Below are 24950 nucleotides of genomic sequence, written 5' to 3' on the forward strand. Positions count from 1 at the left end.
CCCAGCGAATTAACATTTATATTTAGTTATGAGTTTGATATCAAAAGCGACGATTACTTTGATATACACTAAAATTGGGACCCTGCCTCTAGTTAACTAGTATTTGCACAGAGCGTGCCTACTCGATAATTTTCACACTTAGACAATACCGTTTGACATAATTTTATTGATTTTTTTAAACAACGATAAAAATATAACAACGAGCCCGAACACGATTCAAATTTCGGTAGTCATTCTTAAAAGTCTAAACATTCTGGTTTTTTTTCAGAGACGAAAACGGTCAGGATCACGACGACGATATCATATTCGAGGACTTCGCGCGGCTACGACTCAAGGGCGGCGAGACCGACGCGTAACTCCCGCGGACCGCGCCCGGGCTCCGCCCACCACCCGCCCCGCGCCCCGCCCCCTCGTCTCCAGCCAGCGCCTCGCCGCTATAATCTTTACTATCCAGTTTAATTTAAATGTGAACCACGAACGACTCAGTTTGTTCGAATCGAATGTATACTTTTAGTTTACGCTTAGATTAAATTGGATCTCGAATGTTTCACGATCGTCGCAGACTGGACGGTCCAAGAAAAATCCGTAAATATTCGCCTTAATTACTCGGCAAAACTGAGCGTGATGTGTATGGGGGCTGGCGAACTTTAAACTGCCGCTCACTCGAGACAAGACTTTAGTCAGACCGGCAACACGTGTGCGCGCGGACATCTTCATGAGTTTTGCATACGCTGTTTTAAGACTGTCGAGTCTCGAGTGAGCGTCCCTCTGGCAAGCAAGTCGGGGCTAGAGTTTTATAGATATGATATTACTTATACATTATACATGGAGGATGACGACGTCGATATATTGTCTTGCGAGGCATAATATATTGTCTCGGAAGCCGGGCGAAAGCTAAATATAATGGTCGCTGTTGAGCACCCACAAAAAAATCTTGAGTTCTGAATGCAGTCTTGAATGATCTAAAGAACATGACTGCTGATAATACACAAAATATGCTTAACAGAGTCCAAATATCATGTTATTTGCTCGTTCTCTGAATTTACGAAAGAGAAGACATGTCGATATTGAATGTAATGTAACTTCTTGGTGAAAATTCATGTTTCAAAGCAAAAATTACACACTTTTCTGACACTTATTCAACTTTATTATATTGTTTTTTACAATTTTAGTGTTTTACAAGACCGGTTTCAATTGCATTGCAAGGAAAGTGTATATTTTTTGCTGAGAAGACATAATATTTGATAAACATTTAAACGATTTTGATTCAAGCGGGCCTTATGATAGGATATATTACTGCAATGTGTTGACGCTAGCGGCATTACCAGCATATACAGTTAGCAGATGTTTTATTAGACCTTAGACAATGTATCTGTCAATATTATGATATTATGTGCAACATGTCGGATTTTGGTCCGATTATTAACTGTATGTGCTAGCAGCGCCCTCTGCTGCGACCTTTGCGTAATATTCATTTCCTATTAAACTAATGTCTTACGGTCTTTTGGTATATTTTGCGTCCTCCGTGTAAACGAAACGTAAGCAATTTACGTACAGACGCAAACACTGTCATGTATACGAGCATTATTTCACACAAACGTACCCGTACTAAAGTTATTAAAAAGTATACGATCGTAAAAACGTATTAAGTACATATTGTGTAACTCGGCTCGCGTACGTGCCAGTGCTCGTCTCGTTATAATTATCAATTATTGTAAAGTCCACGAACTATTTCGATCCCTGTACAGTGTATATGTTGAGCGTTCGTCTATCGTACTAACGATAACGAACTCTATCGTAATGGTTTATAGTCGAAATTCCGTTGCGCAAACGGCTCTGTCTAGTGCACAAACTTTCGTATAAGTACAACGTATAGTGCACAGTAAATTTATATGTAGTGTTTTATATTAAATGTATTCACTGATACGTCGCACTCGTTTACGTTCAATAATGTTTGCGAGTAGTTCTTAGTCTGTTCACTTGGGTCGCCGCGTTTGACACGCACCTCGTGTAACTTTGAGGTTATCTTTATTTAAAGACAGTACAACATTTTCATCGGTTCCGTAGATTCGAGCGATTAAACGGTAACTTCAATGGTATAGTTGCACGATTATATTTACATACTGTGACGTTGCGGGAAACGACTGTCCCTTTTTACCGGGCGACATGTTTACTCGTTCGCCCCTAGGAGGCGGTAACATACTAGGGTGTCAAGAGGGAGTATTCAACGGCTGCGTAATCGTAACTTTATCGAATAATATAAAATATTCATAAAAATCGATTTTTCCCGTTCCCAAAGACTCGTAGAACACAAAACGTTATTGAACCTACACGACGATGTATTTTAGCTCGTTATATGCGTTCGATGTTCAAATAATTGTACATCCTTTTGGCGATATGATATTATATTAATTATTTTTTGAATGCTTTTTCAATTACGATCGTTGAGTTTGGAATTCGAACATGTATATCAAGCGGCTGGGTAAGCCGGGTGTCAGTACAAGTGTAGGTCGCTGCCGAATGTTCACACTCGTGTCGGGGGGTGAGCAGGACCGAAGACGAACCTAGTCGTATTGCCTTAGTTAGTTTAGATAGCGAATTATAATATCAAAAGTATATGGGACAGGATATATCGGGAGCGCCATGAATCATGTTGTAGTACATGATTAATGGCGCTCCTGATATAATATGAGTCTTGACGTACTAGGTCAAGACTCATACATTTTTAATACAGCTAACTTCGCTATCGAAACTAGCGAATGCAATATATCCCGCTGAGACACTTTACCATCTCTGATACTTTACCGTTATTAAATAAGGCTCCGATTATGAGTAATTGAAGCCTTATTGAATAACGGTATAGTTTGGAAAAAAAAGTCATTCTCACCCCTTGTTTAGGGCGAGTTCACAACGAAAATTTGAGCGCACGCTAGATCAACATGGTCGTCAACAGTTCCGTCAAGGATCTACGCGCATCATTCGCTGTGAACACGCCCCACTTCTGAGCCCGAGTCGTCGTCGCTACTCCCCGTCGAGAAGTTAACTACGATTTGTATACCATCAAAACGGCGCCCCGGGGCGAATGGCAACTACTTTTATACCCTCCAGCAGGCTTCGCATGGTCACCAATCACCATAGAAAGGTTTATTCTTACGGTAAAGTAGACAAAGTGATGGATTAACAAAGGCAATCTGTCAGTTTGTCCACAAAAACTGTCAGTGTTTTTATTCTTTCGCATTTCTACTGTGGTCATGCTAAGCCTGCTGATCGTAGTTACCTTCCTAAGGTTAGTAGCGACGAAAACTCGCACTCGAGACGAGATCGTGGCTCGCGACGGCCATTGATAAAGTTTAGTGAATTATAGTACAATCTTTGTTATTGCATTTAATAGAATATATGTTGTAACATAATGTATTCCTCGGTAACGAACTATGTATATTAATCGCTTTTTATTATTGACTATTATTACGATGTTATTTTATTATTATCCTCGTATTTGTAAGTTATGAGTTGCTGTATAATTGTGACGACTTTAGCACGCGCATACATCCAGAGTATACGGTGAAGGAATTACCTCACACATTTTTTTGTTCTATATACGTACCGAATTGAGATCCAGACACAAAATGAGCTGTAATTTGAATACACAATATAATATTATGATTGTAAATCTGTTTCCATTTTATTTATTGCCTGAGTTTACATGAAATTTGTATCAATTCAATTGTGTAAGTCATTATACCTAATTTCAATAAAGCTACAAAAATACAACTCGTTTATTTTCAATATTTTTCTACATCCGTCCGCAGCCGGTAACGTATCTGCTGACTGCTTCCATTTTTAATAAGTAAATATATTATACTTAATTAGTTATTTGAGCTAGCTCGCGCACAAGGAAATATTTAGTCGCCTGATGAATTTAGTTTACTTCGAACTACTTGTTTGAAGTTAGTCTTTCCACCACGTATGTGAATCCGGTAAATCGTCAGCTTCGTCGCGATCAGACGACGGATCGTCGGGATCCTGTCGTCCTTTCCACTTGGAGATCAAATCGTCTAGGATCGCGATTAGCTCATTTATATCCGAGAAATACTCAGAGAACTTCTTTCCCTGAGTTTTCGTTGGGAAATCACCAAAATCGTCGATCAAAAATTGGAGCGCGGACCGTTTTCTCAGAGCTTCCGTGTCCAATCTTCTCCTGTATTTTAGCGCAGAACTTTTCACATCGATTTCGATAGACTTTATCGAGCTTTCGAGCAGCGGGCCTATGATAGCTTTGTTTTCGTCTGATATTACAGTTTTATCTGTGCCCAAATCGTATATGAGATCTAGAACTCGGCCGGTTTGGTGGCAGCTCGCTAGAATGTCCGCCCGAGTGTCGAACTTAGCAGCTTGGAGTTCCTTTAAGCCTTGGACCAGCAGTTGTATATCGCCAGACATAGCAGTTGGCTCGGTGCGTGTCGGTAGTAGGTAGACAGCCCACTGCAAATTAATAATAATATCTCTGGAGATCCTATTATAATACAAAAAAAAGAAACAAGTAGGCTACTTAACTAAAAACATAAATTGAAAAAAGGATACTACATTATTATTACCTACTTGATTCTGTTTCACCACTTTATAATATTAAACATACCAATATTATCCCTCCCCAGTGTTCAATTTGATAACAAACAAGACGTCGATACACTGTGCACTGTCACTATGCCCGTTGCAGACGATGCACAGTAGCTTGCGCGAGTACTTGCGCAGGTACTTGCGCCAGCGTTCAAACGTAAAAAGATCACGCGAAGTAGCTTTGTATAGGCCAGTGCATAGTAGGCAACCATGGACAAGCGTATGGTTTTGAATAAACTTTTTAAGTGCCTAATTCAAGAGCTAAATGGAGTGATAGCAGAGGAACTGATGCAGGAAATACAGAATTTAGAAAAAGGAAAACTGTATAGTTTTGTCTGTTGTTCAAATTACCTACGGAAAAATTCAAGTTTCTTAAAATCTGTTCAGTAGTTTTTGAGATAGGGAGTTTTAATTCTAAATTACGTACAATTTTGAAGTCGGTTTTATCTTTTTAATAACACTGATAATGTAGACCCGTCTAGCGACGACACTGAGGAGGGAGTGCAGGACTATCCGGTCATAACCTCCTCCTTCATCCTATGTGTCAAGTTGCCAAAATAGAAGAAAAAAAAAACCTCCTCCTTTTTGGAAGTCGGTTAAAAATATACTGAGACTCAATTTTATGATGGCATTAAGCAATCCCTAGACGATAATTCAGCATTACATGCATAACGTGTATTATTTTTCTCTATGCGTAAGTTGCGTAACGGCCTGTCCACATCTCCACGTCACGACGTCGTCAACGTGGAACCACGTGGAACGGTGCGGCGTGGCACGGTACGTCATAGATGGATAGTATTAAGTATACCTTCATGCGGTACGTTGCAGGTGTCGTGACGTGCAAATTTACGTCAACGCGTGAAAATACGCACGTCCCACATAGATTTACATAAAACAAAACATCAAAATAATGTATACGTACGTGGTACTTACATAAAATTATACGGGGAAAGTGCAAAGTATATTTCGTTATGATTTCGTTGGAAAAATCACAGGTAAAAATAATATTTCAATTTTACCTTTTAGTTCCAAAACAACAGAAAACATCCCACATCCCACTTTCTCACTTTTTTTCAATATTGATTAATGTGATGCTGAAGAACTGCATAACAAAAAGATAACGATCGATCAACGCGAAATAAGATATATTGTTACGTTTCCACGCTTGCCAAGCCTGAGCAAGCGTTCACAAGGCACAAGCGTCTACAAATCTCGCTTTGCATTTGGAAGTCGTTTACACGCTTGTGAATGCGTCACTGGTGTATTTTAGTCTGTTTTAGTCTGTCAACAAAGTGAAGAAATTAAAAACTAAAAAGTGGCATCTTATAGTCTGTCAAGAAAGTCATGGCAGGCGGGAATTTTTTTCTTTTTTTTATTTCATTTAAAAATTAAATGAAATAAAAAATAAGAGAACTTTATTAATTCGAGATAAAAATGTGCAAGGTTAAAAAACAATATTTAAAATGTAATAAGCGTTCTCTGTAAAAATACAAAGGAAAAAATACACCTTTTACGCGTGATTACGTTTAGAAAATTTTCCCGTCTGTCATGACTTTCTTGACGCTCTATAGTAGTGTCATCCCTTTTTTCTTAGATTGATTTGAAAGGGATGGTACGGAACCCTTCGTGCGCGAGCGATTTTATACAAGCGTTCGCAAGCTCACGCAAGCCAAGCCAAATACTCTCTTTCCACGCTCGTGCTTGTGGACGCTTGCCGAGGCTCGGCAAGGTAGTGAAACGCAGCATAAGAAATTAAAAAAATTACATTGTCAAATGTCAAACACCGTCAAACCACGATTTGAGGTTATGTATTCCAAAATAAAAATATTATAAAGAATCACAAAACAACGATGTTACATGTTTTGTAACAAAATTAATGTAGCTACCAAGTAATAATAATATGTAGTATGTTGTGTAAGTGTTTGTAAGTAAAATTTTTTGAGAAATGGCAGGCCGAGGCTTATCTAAAAAGGAACTCGAAGAGCTTCGAAAGAAGGAAGAAGAGGAGGCAGCGGCCCATGTAAGCTACAACTCAACAGTATTTTAAACAAACTCTTTTAAACCTTGTTAATATTTATACATGTCTGAGTTAATAATCTAGTAAACAATTCTTAGCAATTTCTGGCGCAGAGATTTGTTTATCACAAGGCAATCCTACATTTTCTTGAATTAAAAACCCATTACCCATATACTTTCCCAGCACTACCTCAAGACTTTCCATAATAACACATTGAATGGTTATAGGTTTTCAAAGAATTTGTGGAAACTTTCCAAGATGTACCCAGCACTACTTCTAAAGTCTGGGTCAAAGCAGGCACATATGACGCAGGAGCTAGGAGTGAGTAAAACTTATTTGGTATACCAGTAAAGTTCATATTAAAAAATTGATATTATGCTCTTATTTGCTGAACACTGTGCAAACTAGTTTCTAAGGAAAAGTAACTCCATCAAAAAACATGCTCCACAATACTTGTCAAAAAAATGTACCTTAGGTACACATTTTAATACATTCACAATATTTAGGTGATCTTGAGCGGTACTAGGCTGATATTACATGACAGATCAAAAGAAACCAAATTTAAAACAGTAATAGTATGGGAGTTACGATTCCTTAGTTTTTATTATTCATAGATAATATCTTACCTTTTCAGAACTTTAAAAAAAGAACAAAATAATATTAATAATTTCTGTAAAAATTACATGGAACAGGAATTTCTTTTGAAGTCTTTCTTTAAGAGAAATGTGTGCCTTCTCAGTTGATATATACTTATGTTGGGTTTTCATCATCTTTCCAGAGGAAGATACCTCAGAGAAGGGGAAACTATACAAGCCCGTCTCCCGGCTAGACGAGAAGAGAACAGTCACTGAGGCAGAAATTGTGAGGACTCTAGCCAGTCCCAGACATGAGCCCCCCGGCCGACCTAGGAACAAAAAGAGTGGAGATAAGAAGAAAAGTAATTTAGAACTCTTTAAAGAGGAATTGAGACAGTAAGTGTGACTTATTAATAATAATAATAATAAATGTTACAGAATATAGCCTGCAAAAGAAATATTAAAAGGATGTAGGGACCACTTTGGGTTATGTTAAAAGTAATAAATCATACAAGCAAAATTAAATATTGTATTGATAAATTAAAATAAAAATCTTAAAGTAGGATCTGTTAAGTAGGATCTGTACTTGTAAATTGGCGGACTTACCACTTTAATCCCTAGATTGTGGGAAACGAGACACAAAATATATTTAATTGTTTTGTGGCCGCAGGACTTGATGGGTTAAGCCTTTTCTTCCAAACAACCAACAAAGATGAAAAATGTCATAACTTAAAACATGACAACTCCTAAAACTAAAAAAAATAATTATTGATGTGTATATATTTATGGTACAGTATGGTATTTACCTTCTATCAGTAGTAGATAGAAGGTAAATACCGTACTGTACCGTGTACAGTAAGGTACTGTACATAGTAAAAGGAGGAGAAGTAAGATATTTTCATACAAAGGCAGCGCGCGCAGCTTGTATGTGTGCGCCATAGTATCAATGCGTTGCCACGTACGGCACACAACAAAATCTCGGTGGTACCAGCCTCTAAATCTGGCCGAGAATTTGTTGTGTGCCCTATGTGGTGACGCATTGATACTATGGCGCACACATACAAGCCGCGCGCGGTGCCTTTGTATGAAGATAACTTACTTCCCCTCTTTTTTCTATGCTTCTATGGTGACGTATATTATTTACAATCTTTCCAGAATACAAGAAGAACGTTCTGAGCGTCACAAGTACAAGAATGTTTTGCGGGACAAGGGCATGCCGGTGGAGCCCGCTCTGGACATGCTGCCAGACGTGGGCTCCTACGACACCGGTGACCCCAACACCACCAACTTGTATCTCGGCAATCTTAACCCCAAGGTAACATAAAACATAAAAAAATTAAAGCTATTACAACTAATAAGTTTTTTAATGTTTGATGTGTCTGTCTGTCTATGGATACTCCTAAGCATTTTCTTCCCTTGCTGTACTCTATATAATTTTTGTGGTCTTTTGTTTTCTTTAAATAAAAAATATAAAATATAAAAAAAATCATTTCAGATAACAGAGCAGCAGCTGATGGAGATATTCGGTCGGTACGGGCCGCTCGCCAGCATCAAGATCATGTGGCCGCGCTCGGACGAGGAAAAGGCGCGCGGCCGGAACTGCGGCTTCGTCGCCTTCATGTCGCGCAAGGACGGCGAGCGCGCGCTCCGGAACATCAACGGTATCCATAGACTAAACTCCATTTTTTTAAAGGCCACACTCAGGGACATCAACGGTATCCAGATACAAAACAATTTTTTTTTATTTAAAGGATAAGGTGGTAAGATTAAGTCGGCCTTAAAACAGTTCTACAGTTTGTAACAAAACAAAGTGATACTTTATGGTGTTCCTTGTATAGTGTTCACTGTGAAAGTACCAGCTCTGAAAAACCATTTTTTTTTTACTTTTGTTTAAGCAAACTCATAATGCTAGGGCGCTTGCCCATACAAATAAAAAATATTAGGTCTTTCAGTGCTGCTACTATCACAGTGAACTCTCTACAAGGAACACATACACACCCTGAACTGTTATCGCTTTGTTATGTTACACCCTGTATAATGGACACTTATAAACCCTAAAGTTTTATCTCTTCTTCAGGCAAGGAGATAATGAACTACGAGATGAAGCTGGGCTGGGGCAAGGCGGTGGTGATCCCGCCCGTGCCCATCTACATCCCGCCCGTCCTGCAGCAGCCCTGCCGCCCGCCGCCGCCTTCCGGCTTGCCCTTCAACGCGCAACCGCCCAAGCACCTCGCTGACAAGGTAAACCTATACTTTATCGAAGGTTAGGTTAGGTTATATTTGACCTTCGGAACTGGATACCTCCTAAAGTAACCGCAACCGAAACCATAACGTTCTTACCTCTATACAGGCAAACTTTCAGCTTTTACAAAACGACGAAGGTCTGGCTGTTGCTGGCTCTTGGGTTATAATTAAGCTCTATTTGATTTTAGTAACTTATGGTAAAAATAAAAACAATTATTGTCATTATAGCTGCTGATTGCACATTTGTCAGGACGCGCCGCATAGTACACGAAATGCGGCGTGTACGGTGCGGACGAATGTGCGAGGTTTCACATCAATTCATACAATGAGTTTTGCTGCTAAATGTGCGATCACCATAAGAGTTCATACTAGAGATAGTTTTACTATTGCCCTTTATATTATCTTCAAACAAATGTAAGGTGCCAATAATAGGATGACTGCCAGCAATGAGGAAGCTTATTCTGTATTATTGTTGTGCGTCACAGATTCCCCGCGTGCGGCCCGGAGACCACTACCCCAGCGACCCGGAAGACAAGGAGAAGTATGAACAGGTAAAAGCGTATTATATTACTAAATTAATTAATAAATCCAATACAATAATTAACCCAGATCAAATCGCCAATACATTTAATAATTATTTCATCGATAAAATAAATCCAATATCTGATTATGGTAAGAACGTTTGTGCAAATATTAAAGGACGCAGCGAATCAATGTTTATGGCACCTTGCATTCCCTCTGACATTATAGACATTATTTCACAATTGCCATGTAAAAATAGTATGGGATACGATGACATATCAACCAAAATAATTAAATCCGTAAAAACTATTATTGTTAAACCCTTATGCCATATATTAAATTTAAGTATCTCTACAGGTATTTATCCAGACAAACTAAAGACGGCCATCATAAAACCATTATTTAAAAGAGATAACCGTGAAAACGTAGAATGCTATCGGCCAATTGCTCTTTTACCTGTTTTTTCTAAGATTATGGAAAAATACATATATAAAAATATATACTCGTACTTCGAAAGCTACCATTTATTTGCTAAGGAACAAAAAGGTTTTCGAAAAAATAAAACAATTAATAGAGCAATATATGATTTTTTGAACATCATAGTAAGTAAAGTAGATAAAAAAATACCTGTTTCTGCAATTTTTTGTGACATGACTCAAGCTTTCGATTATGTGGACCATGAGATACTGTTGAAGAAATTAAATGCGTATGGTATTAGAGGCAATGTATTAAAATTAATTAAATCTTATTTAAGTTACCGATCGCAATTTACTGAAATTAAATACTTAAACAAAAATACAAAGACTGAAGAAAAGGTATTTTCCAAGAAGCGATCAGTTAGGTATGGCGTACCGCAAGGTAGTGTGTTGGGTCCTTTATTATTTAATATCTACATTAATGATTTGCCATTTGCTATAAAGAAAAATATGTCCCTTTTTGCGGATGATAGCACTGTTATAATAGAATGTAATGATAGAAACCAATATGAATATGATATAAATATGACATTAAAATTAATTATAGAATGGATGACTAACAATAATTTAAAAATTAATTTAAATAAAACTAATATAATACAATTCTGCCAAAAATTATCACCTTTAACATTAAGAATAAATTATAATAACATTGACATTAAAGAAGTGACTAATACAAAATTCTTAGGCTTATTTATTGACAGTAAAATTAATTGGAAAACACAAATAGATAATTTATGTAAAAAAATTAGTAAATCCGCGTACGCACTCTCTCGACTTTCATCAATTATAAACACAGATGCTTTGATTACAGCGTATCACGGTTTGGCCGAGTCACATCTACGTTACGGAATTATACACTGGGGCAATTCCGTACAACGTGATTTAGTATTTAAAGCTCAAAAGCGGTGCATCAGATCCATGTTCAAATTGAAAACGATAGATAGTTGCTTACCATGGTTTAAGAAATTTAAAATCCTTACAGTTCCATCCTTATATATTTACGAAATCGCGGTTTTTGTTAAAAATAATCCTGAATTATTTGAGACCTTTGCTTCTATTCCACGGAATCGAAGACACAATAATAGATTAAGAAGTATTAAGGCCAATACCGAATTAATGCACAGAAGTATATTCTGCATGGCAATTCAAATATTCAATAAAATACCGGAGCAAATAAAACTTTTACAAATTGGACAATTCAAAAAACTTTTAAAGGAATATTTGATAGACAAATGTTATTACTCTGTTAGAGACTTTTTAAATTCACAATAACTATATTGAGTACTTACTAAACATTTTATACATAAATTTATTGGATTTTTTAAATTTTTAATCTAAATTTAATATATTAACATAATATGATTATTTATTTTTAAGTAGGAATTTTAATAATTACATTTTTTATTTTATGTTATTGACAATGAACTATATTTGCTATTTGGATTTATTTATTTTTTAACATTATTTAAAGTAAGTGCTGACAATAATAATTATCTATCATGTAATAAACCCAAAATGATTAATTATAAGAAGAAATAAAAATGTAATTTGTAACGCATATTTGACATTTAGTTAAACAAAAAATATAATTATTACGGTGACAATATTCACACACCAATGTAATGGTATGATGTGTAGGTACGTACCAATGATTAAACCATCTTTGTAAAACCACATCAAGTGAATAAATGATTATTATTATTATTATTATTATTATTATAGCGTATTGTGCACCTTATAACCATGGTAAAAATTTGAGAGCCAAATATAACATAAAAGGATCGGACACTGGTGTACATTTTTCATAACCTTTGTTTCAGATCCTCGCTCAATCTATTGTGAAAGTGGTGGTTCCTACAGAAAGGTAAAGTCAAATAACTTTAAATATAATTGTGTGTAAAAGTGGCATCTTATTTACTTCGAATATAAATCCCCGTGCTAAGCAAGCTGTAAACCTTTAAGAAGAGAGCGTATTCCCTCTAAAAAGGTCGGCAAGGCACCTGCAGCTCTTCTGATGTTGCGAGTGTCCATGGGCGACGGTAGTTGCTTTCCATCAGGGATGTTTGTTCGTTTGCCCCCTTATTTTATAAAGAAACGTTCGTTTTTGTTCACTCGCGAACGCGCCGGTTTGCACTCTAAACGCAAGTGCGAAATTCGTCTCGTGCAAAAAAAAAAAAGAACGCGTGCGTCCAAATTCCATGCGTTCAGATTTCGTAATAAGGAAAACTAATTCGGAAATCAAAATCGGAAAACGCGTGTATGCCAGCCTAAATCTTTATCACCCAGAAACATCCTAATGCTGATCCACCGCATGGTGGAGTTCGTGATCCGCGAGGGGCCGATGTTCGAGGCGATCATCATGAACAAGGAGCTCAACAACCCCTACTTCCGGTTCCTGTTCGAGAACCAGTCGCCCGCCCACGTCTACTACCGCTGGAAGCTGTACTCCATGCTGCAGGGCGACTCGCCCAAGCTCTGGAGCCTCGACGACTTCCGGATGTTTAAAGGTATGTCGAATGACTTTAATCAATCAATCAATTATTTGATGGATAATAATAGTTAAAAAAAAAACAAAAAGACACGCTGTGAATCACGTTTTTTAAATTTAGGTTCAAAAAATTCTAACAAATTATTGCATTGTCGTTAGCTCTTAATACGTATGCAAAGTTTCGAATTAATTAGGCTACTAGAGATAGGTAAACATCGTGCTCAAAGATTCCGTTACATACATACAGACCAAGGTTATAAAAGCGTGTTGAAGAGGACGTAGCCCGTAGGATAGTCTTTATATTCGGAAAATGACAGATACGGCTTTCGTGCGGTAAGCGAATTGTGTAACAAAGTTGCGACTAAATGACGCCTGCCGCCCGCAACTTCGGTGCGCCAAAATTAGTTTGTCGCGTGGGAACCGTATATTTTTCCGGAATAAAAAGTATCCTATGTCCTTTCCCGGGATTCTAAAGTGTGTCTGTCTGTCACCACTTCACACCCAAGCCGCTCAACCGATTTTGCTGGGTATAATGGGCCAAACTTTAGCAAAATCGGCTGGGCGGTGAAGTGGTAACACACAGACACACTTTCGCATGTGTAGTATTAGTCAGTATGTCCTTGTGATGTGTGGTATGTGCCAGGCGGGTCGGTGTGGCGGCCGCCGGTGCTGAACATGTATACGGCGGGCATGCCCGACGACCTGCTGGACGACGAGCCCGCCGACAACATCCGCGGGACGCTCTCCAACAAGTCAGTATTACCATAGAGAATTATTGCCACCGTCGTTTATGTTTATTTGTAAGTTGTAACTTTTCAGCTGATCGCACATTTGTCCGCACCGTATGCGTACGTAGTTCCAAAGATATGCGAACACAAACATAAAAAACATACATAGTTATATACAGTTATATTAGTCCGTGACGCAGTTTTAAGACAGGAATTATTATACCTTCATCATTTGAAGTATCATTTTTATTCTAAGTTAGTTCACCCAAAACCGTCACCATTTCGTACCTTAGGCTATTTTATACATTAGTGAACTGTACACATTGATGATGTTGCGAAAAAAGAACCTTTAAGCCTCAATTCAGACCGCAAAGCGACGCGTAGATGCATTTCTAAATTTGTATAGATTTGATAGATTAAATCTATCAAATCAGTACAAATTTATAAATGTCAAATTTTTTGTCAAATCAGTACAAATTTATAAATGCATCTACGCGTCGCGTTGCAGTCTGAATTGCCCCAAACAGCCATGTATGTATAATGTTATCCAGTCAGCGCGACCGGCTGGAGGAGCTGGTGCGCGGTCTGACGGCGTCGCGGCGCGCGGTGGGCGAGGCCATGGCGTGGTGTCTCGAGCACGCGGAGGCGGCGGGCGAGGTGGCGGCCTGCGTCGCGGAGTCGCTCGCGCAGCCGCACACGCGCCCGCAGCGCCGCGTCGCGCGACTCTACCTGCTGTCCGACGTGCTGCACAACGCCGGCGCCAAGCTCACCAACGCCAGTGCATACCGCGCCGCGTGAGTAACCAAGTATTGTTACCTGTGTCTTCATCAGATAGACATTTAGAAAATAAAATATACTATATAAAATTTAATCTTGAACATGAATATTTGAAGAGTTTATACTTATAGCAAATTAGTTTGGTTATGATAGATTTAAGTTACAATAAATAAGTTTTATATTCATCGTGCACAGGTTCCAGTCGCGGCTGGTGGACATAATGCGTCACATGCATGCGGCGTGGGCGGCGCTGGAGGGGCGGAGCGCGCGGGAGGGGTTCCGCACGCGTGTCACCCGCGTGCTGCAGGCCTGGGCCGACTGGGCCGTCTACCCCACTGACTTCCTAGTTCACATCAATGACGTCTTCCTGGGATTGGACAAGGTATGGGCGTACTGCAATATCAAAAATCAAATCAAAATAATATTATTTCACTAAAATTTTCCCATTGACTCTTATTGCTTGTTGCTTCTAAATAAATCAATTAAGTACTTATATTAAAAATTTGAGCTCCAATTAAGAGAGAAGAGATTAAAAGTCTTTACAAGTTCTCCACAATTTGAAAAGAAAAATAAACTAATTAATCTAAAGATTATGCAAACAAAAAATTAAGTAACACAATGTTTTTAGGAGGGCGGTGCTGGGGGTGCGGAGGGCGAGGCGGCGGGGGCGGCGTCGCCGACGGGGTCCGCGGGCTCGGCGGAGTCGGGCGGGTCGGGGCCGCTGGACGGCGCGGCGCTGCGCCGCCTGGCCGAGCTGCGTCCGCGCCTGCCCGACCCGTTGCCGGATATAGATGGCGTGCCCGGTAAATACTTTTATTTTAGAATACATGGAAAACTAATTTATAAACTAAGCTATAGTAGTGATAAAATTGATCGACATTGTGGTCAAAGCGACTGTGTGAACATCGAGACAAGGAAATCTATGGCAAGTTAATGTGTTATTGAACATAGGGTCCTTGCCCGTACAATATATCAGCTGTTTATTATATTTTAGTCTCGGGGTTCAATTACTGTCATTAATAAAATTCACCTAAAACATACATAATATAATATATTATGATATGAATATTATTGTGGTTGACATGGTAATATTATTGTTATGTTCTTTCCTAATTATCTTCTGTCACTAGATTGCAAATCAACAAACTGGTGTGCAAGATAAGAAGACGCAATGCTGCAGAGTTCTAACTTACCGATTTAGTCATCACTTTAATGAAATGATCGTTATTTACACTATCGAAACCTATTTACAAGCTGTCACTTTATTTGTTCGTGACTTTTGTTTTTAAGTTATACATTGTGTATGGTATCCGTACTTGATATTTAATTTGTATTTTTTTTTATTGATTCACTAAACTAGATAATACACATTTACAACTTATTTCTAAATACAAGTTAGTAAGTATCATAACGTGGTGTACATCCTTCTTGAAGTGAATACTACATGCAAAATAAATCTAAGTTACAAAAATGGTGCTAAATTCTTGTACCTAATCTTTGCTTACAATTTTATATAAATTATCTTTGAATAATGAGACAGAAGTACCAAAAATATCGATTTCACCGCAGGTCTTATTGTATGAGGCACACATTCGGTATAATGGGGAGTTTTGTCCATAATTTGTGTGGTGTACAGGTATGTCAAAGGTTTTTCTATTTCGAGTACGGCTGCCCGGTCGAGGAACTAATAAATTGATCTTTTTTAGAAGTGGGGTGCTGTCTAAATTCCCGTTAATTAATTTATGCAAAAAAACAATATCGGAGATGCGACGTCTATGCTCCAGTGAAACTAAATTGAAGTGTGCTAATTTAGCTTCATAAGAAATTAAATTTTGACAAAGGTTTAGAGAGTAACATAAATGATACAAGAAGTGTTTTTGCAGAGTCTCGATTCTCGAAATGTGGGCATAATAAAATGGTTTCCATACTTGAGAACAATATTCAACAATGGAATGAACATAACAGTTAAAAAGTATCACCGGTATTTCTGGATCTTTGAGAAACTTGGTCTGTCGTATTATAAAACCAGCCATTTTAGCAGCTTTAGATGTTATACTATTTATATGTTCTCGAAAATCTAGTTTGCTATCAACTATAACACCCAAATCACGCATGGAAGATACTTCAGTTATAGGATTGCTAGATATATGGTACGGAAAGGATTACGTTTACGTGAAAATTTTATATAATAGCATTTCACAACATTTAAATTCATTCCGTTTGACGAGCACCAATGAGTCACCTGGTCAATATCTCCTTGTAGTAAAACTGTGTCAGCCATACTTCCTATAACTCGGTAGATTTTAAGGTCATCGTTAACATAAATTAAAAAGAATATTGGTCCTAAGTGAGAGCCCTGGGGCACACCAGACGGTACCATTTTTAAAATAGACTTAAAACCCCTAATTTTAATTATTGTGTAAGTACATATTTATATAACTGTGATGTCACCCGCGTCCCACGGGACCGCGTACAGAATGCGGCGTCCGAAGGCCGAAGCTCAGGTGTGCGGCGCGGCGTGAGCCTGCTTCCCGCGCCTCACCGCCTCTCTCTTACTCCTTATCTCCAGGCAGAGATTCCTGAGGTGGCGGTATAATATAGTGATAGGCGGAAAGTGCGTCACAAGGTCACGATGCGGCCGTTCCCATATTATATAAGAGCGAATTGCATGGTGCGGCACGGGTGCCACCACCAGTTTCATTGATATTTTATTTTATTTTTTATTTAAATTAAGTACATGTACACAAAATTATATATTATGCAAATATAAATAATATTATAATATTATGTTATTACATATTTTGATACATTATTATATTATCTGTTATAAATACATATTTTTTTAATTTTTATTTAATTACTTATTTATTTTTATTTCTTTTTTACCAATTAGTACCTACTTATAATAATTATTCTTACAGTGTGCCTGAAGTAGTCTGTCCAACGCTGACAAAAAATGGGTCCACAGAATATCAGGGACTGTGAAACCCACAGTCATGAACCTGAGTGGATTCCATTTCGACAGTTTGAGCATTACACTACCTACCAATTTACCTCTAAATTTATAGACAGATAAACACTTTATTGCTGACATCTAATTGGTTTACAAATAATGACTGAAACTACTTAAAAAGCGATCTTTTCCAGGAAACTCTTTGTTGTTAAAAATTTTTCCCTAATACACACACTGGCAAAATTAGCGGAACATTGGTAAAAAGGGCCAAAACTTGAACTCAAGTGGGCCGGGCTGTCTGAAAGCCTTTTTTATAGCTTCTAAGCTCATTCAAGAAATAAAATATTGAACAAAACTGGCAAGTTGACAGGTTTTTATAGCAATTATGCCCTAATAAGTGTTTTTCGATTATTGACGTTGTAAGTGTTCCTGATAAGAATGGCATTTTAGCGGGGTGCAAGGTATGCTCAGCTCATTTGATTGTTTGGTTTTTGGAAGAACACATTGCTTAGATACAAAATTAGTGATTTCCCAGCATCTGCGACAGCTAGAGCTGTAACCACGATAGAGAAAGGTCACACCTACCGTTCGGTCAGTCAGGCCAGGTGTGTCGGCTTCCGTGGTTCATCGTAACTTTCAACGCTTCAGAGAGACTGGATCTTATGTTCGGAGACGAGAACATGGCAGATATCGGGTGACAATAGTTCAGGATGACCATTTTGTAAGGAAACAAAACTTAAGAAATCGACCTCAAACTGCTATGCAGACACGAAACCTGTCGGAACAGGTCCAAGATGAACGTGTAAGTGATTGTACAGTAAGAAGAAGACTCAAAGAAGTTAAATTAAACTCAAAAGTGCCAGCAAGGGCACCAAAACTTGAGACAGGACACCGAAGAGCCAGGCTAAGATTTGCGCGTGAACATCAAAATTAGACAAGTGAGTGAAATCTTGTGCTGTACAGTGATGGGAGCAAATTCTGTGTACATTGTATTGACAGGCGATAAAGAATGTGGATAAATTATAAGGAAAGCTACAGGCCATCAAACTTACCGGAAACACTGGCCTATGATGCAGGCTTCGTAATGGCTTGGAGTTGCATATGATTTGGAGCCCGCATGGAGCTGATGATTATAGATGATGGTACTTTGACAGTACAGAGCTATAGCACCGACATCCTGGAACTGCATGGTGTGCCTTTTACACAGTTTTAGGTAGTAATTTCAATTTTATGTGCGTCCATAGAGTAATAAAATCGGGCATTATTACCTAAACGATGCTGGCGTAGCCCAGGTGGAGAGGCCAGCGTGACCTACGGATGTGGATCCGATTGAAGACGTGTGGCACATCAATAGGTGAACGGTACGAGTTAAAACTCCAGCTCCAAAATGTGTCCAGGAGCTCGAGTTGGCGCTACTGGAGGAGTAGGAGAATATCCCACAGGAAATGATTGACAATTAAAATGCAAGCATGGAATGGCGTATCCAGGCCCTCTTGAGATCCATAGAAGGCATTACACCAGCATTACACGCTTTTAACATGGCATTTCTTTAATAAAAATGGAGAATTTATCTTAAAAACTTACTACTGAAATTTCAAAGATTTTCTTAATTTTTTTATTTTTGCTGATTTTTTTCTATTTTTCACGTTTTTATGCCCTAAATTTATATAAAATTTATTTTTTAATAATCAATTAGTAAATAAATAAATAAATATATAAAAATCAGTGAACAATTTAAAAAAAAAATGAAAATTTTGTTATGTTCCTCTAATTTTGCCGGTGTGTTTATTTTAGTTTCGAGATATTTTTAATTTTCTCATATCCCCGATCGGGTTATAAGTTTATACTGCTAATTACAGTGGAGGAGGACATCGACGGCGTGCCGCTGGAGGCGGAGTGCGGGGCGGGGGCGGGGGCGGGCGAGGGGGCGGGGCCGGGGGCTGCGGGCTTCGTCCCGTCGCGCTGGGAGAGCGTCGAGCCCGCCGACGAGCGCCGCTCGCCCGAGCTCGAAGCGCCCACCACGCCGCTGACACCGCACAGGTGACTTTTTATTATATGATAACAGAGACTCGATTATCCGGACTTTATAAACTAATTAACTACTTCTGCGTATAATTTTACAATAACATATTTCATCATCATATTATAGCCATTCCGTCGCGAGAGCAGAGTCCCCACTATACCCTGCGTTAAACGCACACAACGCCTTTCTATCTGCCAATCGAGAATGTAATGTTGTTTCTGATAAGTGAATGGATATTACCAAAGTTTGTTTGGAATCATGTAAATTGTAAGGGAACGATAGAGGTTCAACGACCGTTCGTTAATTAACTGTGTTACTATATTATATCTGAGTAATAGGATCACCCGATTTAATTAACTATAAATAAATACAATAAATCATATTATGTACAGTGCGGGGGCAGAGTCGCCGCTGCGGGGTGGGGCGGGGGCGGCGTCGGGGGCGGGGCGCGGCGAGGAGGCGGTGCTGCGGCGCGAGACGCTGCGCGAGATCGAGGTGCGCGTGCTCAAGTACGGCGACGAGCTGGAGGGGGGGCTGCGGCCGCGACGCGCGCGCCTGCCCATCGCCGCGCAGGTGCAGCACTACAGGCGGAAACTCATTAAGAAGGTGCGTACACAGTTTTGAAGCATGATCATTATACAAGGTGTAACAAAACTAAGTATTGATTGTATTGAGTTCACTGTGAAAGTAGCAGCGCTGACAGAGCATTTTTTTATAGCGTCATGAATTTGGCCATACAAAAGTGAAAAAATACTCTTTTAGCGCTGATACATTTGTATAATATATGTATCTCAAATTTCATTATCAATGTTGATGTAAAATTTAATTTCATGACTCTTCAACATCTTCTTTAACCAATTTTTTACGGGGCCACGACTAGTATTCCACAATTTTTAGTTTCCACTTTCGTGCAGGCGATCCGCGAGGCGAAGGAGGAGGCGGCCGGGGGTGGGGCCGGGGGGGCGCGCTCGCCCGAAGACGACACCTCCACCACCAGCAAGAAGTCGAAGAAGTCGCGCGAGCCCACGCTGTCGCCGCCGCCCAAGCGCTCGCGACACAGGTCAGTCGCGACTGCGTTTTACTACCATTTTTATAGCTTGTCAAAAAAGAGTAGACACCGAACACAAATTTTAAATTTAAAATACTGTGGTTTCGACGACGATACCATAGCTTGGTTCTCAGATTTTTTCAGTAACCGGTCTCAGATTGTTGAAATAAAAGATGAAAGAGGAACATCGACACGCTCCGATCCATTAGAGGTAGACAGAGGAGTGCCTCAGGGAACAGTGTTGGGCCCCCGTCTTTTTTCGCTCTACTTAGCAGATATCACCCAACACATCAAACATAGTAGATACCACCTTTATTGTGACGATATACAAATATATATAACATTTCGGATGTGATGTTAACGTTGCAATAAAAAATCTAAATGAGGATTTAATGCGTATTGCGGAGTGGGCACATACGAACGCCCTTGTACTTAACCCTATTAAGTCACAGTACATGATACTAGGCACAAAACATCAAGTCCAAAAAATTGAACAGGTGCAACCTTTAGTGCGTATTGGTAATGAAAAGATTACAAAGATCACTGAAGCGCGAAACTTGGGGGTGATTATGGACGAAGGACTTAGATTCGAGAAGCATGTTGTTAAAAGGGCTAGTCGTTGTTTTTATAGGTTAAAGTTGCTATATAGGATAAGAAATTTTATAGCTGAACCGCTGCGTCGAACCCTCTGTGAGTTCCTGGTGCTCTCAAACCTAAATTACGCAGACGTGGTGATAGGCCCGTGTCTTCTAGCACGATCTAAAAAGCTTATCCAGAAAGTACAGAATGCGTGCAGTAGGTACTGTTGCGACGTCCCCCCGCGTGCTCACGTAACGCCCTTTATAAACAACTTAAGATGGCTTAAAATGGATGGCCGCAGACAATTACACTTTGCTACCCTACTATTTGGAGTAGTAAAATTTAAAACACCATCCTATCTTTATGATAAATTACAGTGGGCATGCGATAAACACCCGACGATGACCACCAGGGGATCTAACTATCTGATGATCACTCCGCACCGCACTTCCGTTTTCCAAGGCAGCTTCAGATACCTCGCAAGCAAAGTCTGGAACAATCTTCTGCCGCCGCAAATTCGAACTCTGCAAACAATAAACAATTTCAAATCAAGACTCAAATCGTGTCTATTAAATGAACAACTCGCAGTAATTTAACTATAAAATATAATATTACCTATAATATTATTTATTTGACCAATGAAGTACCCTATTATTATACATTATTTTACTTATTTAGAACTGATTTTATATAATTATTATTATGGACTAAAATATTATGAAATTTATATTATTATGATGAAATTATCTATTATAAATATATTATCTAGTCCGTTATCTTGGTACTTACCGTTCAAATTGTAAGCCGGCGCAAGGCGGTTAACGGACGTTCCAGAGTCGCTTGCAAGGTCAAACGCCATCTTTCAGGACTCATGTGTACAGGCTTTGCAGAGATATTATACTACTACTCCCTGTAAATGAACACAAAAACTGTACAAGTTATTCTATTATATTTTATCATAAGTGACACAATATGAAAGGATTAATTTGGAAAAATCTAGTTTATTAATTGTCTATTTAACTATGTAATTTATATATAAATGATGCTATAATAGGTAATAGCCAGGTACAGAATATGATATTTCAACTTACTTAATTCCTGCTCTGCGCTTAGTACATCTCGTTGTACCATTATATTATTATTGTTATTACTTATTAATAATAGGTACACTGTATATTGTTCGTTGCTAAAGTAAATTAGTGGTGACCGGTAGGCCTGCGCGCGCGGTGCACCTACCCCAGGCAACAACCATATGCGTTATGGTGAGTGAACGGGTTTTACGAGGGGCGCGGGCGGCGGGGGCTGGGATAGCCGTTGCCAATTGCCATAGCTTAGCTAGCAATGAGTCACGCGCGTTGCTTCATAAATAATACCTATCTATTTATTTGTTATTTTATCTTCATAATTTGATATCATCGTATTATGTAACTTTATAGAATGTATAATAATTATATAAGTAATATTTAAAATACAATTTCTTTAGGTTAAAATGTTAACGCTGAGTGCATATAGGTCCCTATTTCTAGATGACTGTTATTAGGTACCAAAGAACACCAAGCACTGTGGTCTACACCACGGTAATAAGCCTGAGTGGTCTTTTTCTACAATAGATCTTTTTCTACAATAGACATAACAATACACTTGTACGGCTGACCCTTATGCACTATGGGGATGTCCCCATAGTTTACGTCCTTATGTTATGCATACATACCTACTAACTTATCACCGTGTCTCGTGAATTATTCCTTCTTTTTTATTTTCTCTTTTTTGTATAATTTTGTGTCTTTTGCGTATGTGATGTTTTAATTTCCTTTCTTTGTATTGTAACGTGTAATTTATTATTGTAGTGTAATGCTGTGTCATATTGTTGAATAAACGTTATTATTATTATAAATTACATAAAATATTGAAAAACTTTATTAAATCAGATAATAGAATGTGCCATAATTATAATATTTGAAGTGTACTTGCAAACGTGAGTGGAAGTACGAGGCGAAAAAACTATTGTTTAATACTGATTGCGAAAAGAAAAATTAGTTACCTAAGCGTCTCCTCTTTTTTGACAGACTGTAAATAATCGCACAATAGGAAGGCAATTTGACAAAAGATTAGCAACAACTCGGTATTTGGCACGGCTGCAGTCAATGCTCAACAAAATAAGTTTCCAATTTCTATATTCAATTACGGAACGTCACTTGTCAGACAAAGACATTAGACAATCAATAATTTTGAAATAAATTATATTATAAATTATAATACATGAAAATATTTTTTAAACCTGATGGTATTTTTTTTCAGTGAGCGTAAGAGTAGATCGCGGTCGCGGTCGCGCGAAAGGGATCGCGACAGATCGCGCGACCACGAGCGAGACAGAGACAGGGATAGAGAGCGCGAGCGGGAGCGGGACAGAGATAGGGGGCGGGACCGGGACAGACGACGCTCGCCCGCCACGCCGCCGCACGCGCGCAAACACAAGCACGCCAAATACAAATACTGAATAAATCATCACTGAATATAATATCTTGTTTTTAATTAATCTAATATTTTTTCTTGGCTGTACCTACACATTGAGCGCTTTGCTAACGCGCATTTTGAGAACCCTGGATTCTATTGAAGCGTTATACGCGCGCTTGCATGTGTACGAGTGCCCTTCAAAATGCCCAATGTGTGCCCGCTCATAGTGAATTAAATTTTTGTGATATTTTAGTTAATAACATAGAGGCAAATAAAACGAAAAATCTCAATTCATACATTTTATTGCTCCTCATACAATTAAACAAAAAACTGTAAATAAATCTCAGCCAGTAAATTGATAAAATCGCTTGTATATAATATTGGTAAGGGTTAACATGCAGCTTTGGAGGCGCGGTAAGCATCATAGTAATACTCGATTCACACAAATTAGTTGTTATAAACTACACCTTAAAATTAAAATAAAATTGTCTTTTAACACATTGAGACTCGCAGCTCCTATAACTTAATACCCATAAGTCATTAAAATTATTTCATAAAATTTACTTTATACAAATAAAAATGCGAAAAGTAGTAAAATGTAAATAAAAATTTGTTTATGCTCAATTTATATAAATAATAAAATTCTGCTTTTGGCAATACGTAAAACCCACGAAACAAAATATAATGCAGCAGAATTATTAATTGTCAAGGAGGGTTTTTGATATTTCATTGCCGCTATGTAGCTTTAGGGCCATATCGTGAGACAGCTGTATCGTGACATAATATGACAGCGGTTTGACACGATAGACCCTAAGGTTGTTTACACACGGCGCCGCAGCGGCAGCGTTTTTCGCCGCCGCGGCGCGATCATGGGTCCGACTAGTCTCGTATGTCTCGTACGTGAAAAGGGTCCATAGACATACAAGGACGAGTGTGCAGCGGCGCCGCCGGCGATGGCGGTGCCGCTGCCGCTGCGGCGCGTGTATTAACATGCTAAGACCATATAGCCGTACGTATTGGCAAAATATGGAATATCAAAAACCCTAACTACAAAGATGCTGCACGTGAATTTAGACGTAAGAACCATCAAAATACATTTTTTTGCTATACAAAAAGTTTGCTTTGAACAATAACATTTTAAAAAGTTTATGGCATTAAAAATTTAGTGAGATCTTTAATCGTTAATTTTCATAGTTTTAATGATTTTATAATATAAATATTTTTCAAAGCAACCAAATTGATAATAATAAAACATTAAAATAGTAATCTGTCTCTAAATAAAATACTGAACGTACATCACACTAATATAAAATATTTAAAAATTAAACATTCATAAAATCATTTTATCGTATTCATAGCCCTATGTTATTTGGATTAATGCATGGTTATCGTGTAAAAAGCACTAAAATATGTTAGTTAATTTACTCAACAAAACAAAATATACAA

General features: G+C 38.4%; 3 protein-coding genes across 5 annotated transcripts in view; 2 read left to right on the top strand and 1 right to left on the bottom strand.

Moving 5' to 3' along the window:
- LOC121730555 (arrestin red cell) overlaps window positions 1-3771 on the top strand; it is a 79336-nt gene extending 75565 nt beyond the window's left edge. For both annotated transcript variants that reach the window (XM_042119653.1, XM_042119652.1), the window contains exon 13: window positions 269-3771. In XM_042119653.1, the coding sequence (XP_041975587.1) occupies window positions 269-356 (88 nt within the window). In that variant the 3' untranslated portion in view covers window positions 357-3771. The remainder of the gene's footprint in view (window positions 1-268) is intronic.
- LOC121730566 lies at window positions 3602-5849 on the bottom strand. 2 transcript variants are annotated; one of them, XM_042119673.1, is made up of 2 exons: window positions 5551-5849; window positions 3602-4482 (listed from the first exon to the last, which is right to left on the bottom strand). In XM_042119673.1, the coding sequence occupies exon 2, from the start codon at window positions 4438-4440 to the stop codon at window positions 3949-3951; it is 492 nt and encodes a 163-aa protein (XP_041975607.1). In that variant the 5' UTR covers window positions 4441-4482; window positions 5551-5849; the 3' UTR covers window positions 3602-3948. The 2 variants fall into 2 exon arrangements, with proteins under 2 accessions (XP_041975607.1, XP_041975606.1); XM_042119672.1 differs by lacking the exon at window positions 5551-5849 and adding an exon at window positions 4637-4800.
- Window positions 5850-6390: 541 nt separating this feature from the next.
- On the top strand, window positions 6391-23568 carry LOC121730572 (U2 snRNP-associated SURP motif-containing protein). The gene is made up of 17 exons (XM_042119681.1): window positions 6391-6637; window positions 6862-6955; window positions 7413-7605; window positions 8365-8524; window positions 8705-8870; window positions 9287-9450; window positions 9939-10004; window positions 12275-12318; window positions 12741-12961; window positions 13586-13694; window positions 14222-14464; window positions 14643-14829; window positions 15076-15250; window positions 19260-19440; window positions 19816-20029; window positions 20338-20483; window positions 23349-23568. Exons 1-17 carry the CDS (start codon window positions 6563-6565, stop codon window positions 23545-23547), a joined length of 2637 nt encoding a protein of 878 aa, XP_041975615.1. The 5' UTR covers window positions 6391-6562; the 3' UTR covers window positions 23548-23568.
- Window positions 23569-24950: the final 1382 nt, after the last annotated feature.

Source organism: Aricia agestis, chromosome 9 (assembly GCF_905147365.1).
Source record: "Aricia agestis chromosome 9, ilAriAges1.1, whole genome shotgun sequence".
In the NCBI taxonomy this organism is placed as follows: domain Eukaryota; kingdom Metazoa; phylum Arthropoda; class Insecta; order Lepidoptera; family Lycaenidae; genus Aricia; species Aricia agestis.

Excerpts from the sequence above, each read along its gene's own strand:
- LOC121730566 (XM_042119673.1), bottom strand. The coding sequence starts at position 4,440 with ATGTCTGGCGATATACAACTGCTGGTCCAAGGCTTAAAGGAACTCCAA.
- LOC121730572 (XM_042119681.1), top strand. The coding sequence starts at position 6,563 with ATGGCAGGCCGAGGCTTATCTAAAAAGGAACTCGAAGAGCTTCGAAAG. Across the intron at positions 13,695-14,221 it reads CGCGGGACGCTCTCCAACAA|TCAGCGCGACCGGCTGGAGG; the intron begins GTCAGTATTACC and ends AATGTTATCCAG. Across the intron at positions 19,441-19,815 it reads ACGCCGCTGACACCGCACAG|TGCGGGGGCAGAGTCGCCGC; the intron begins GTGACTTTTTAT and ends TATTATGTACAG.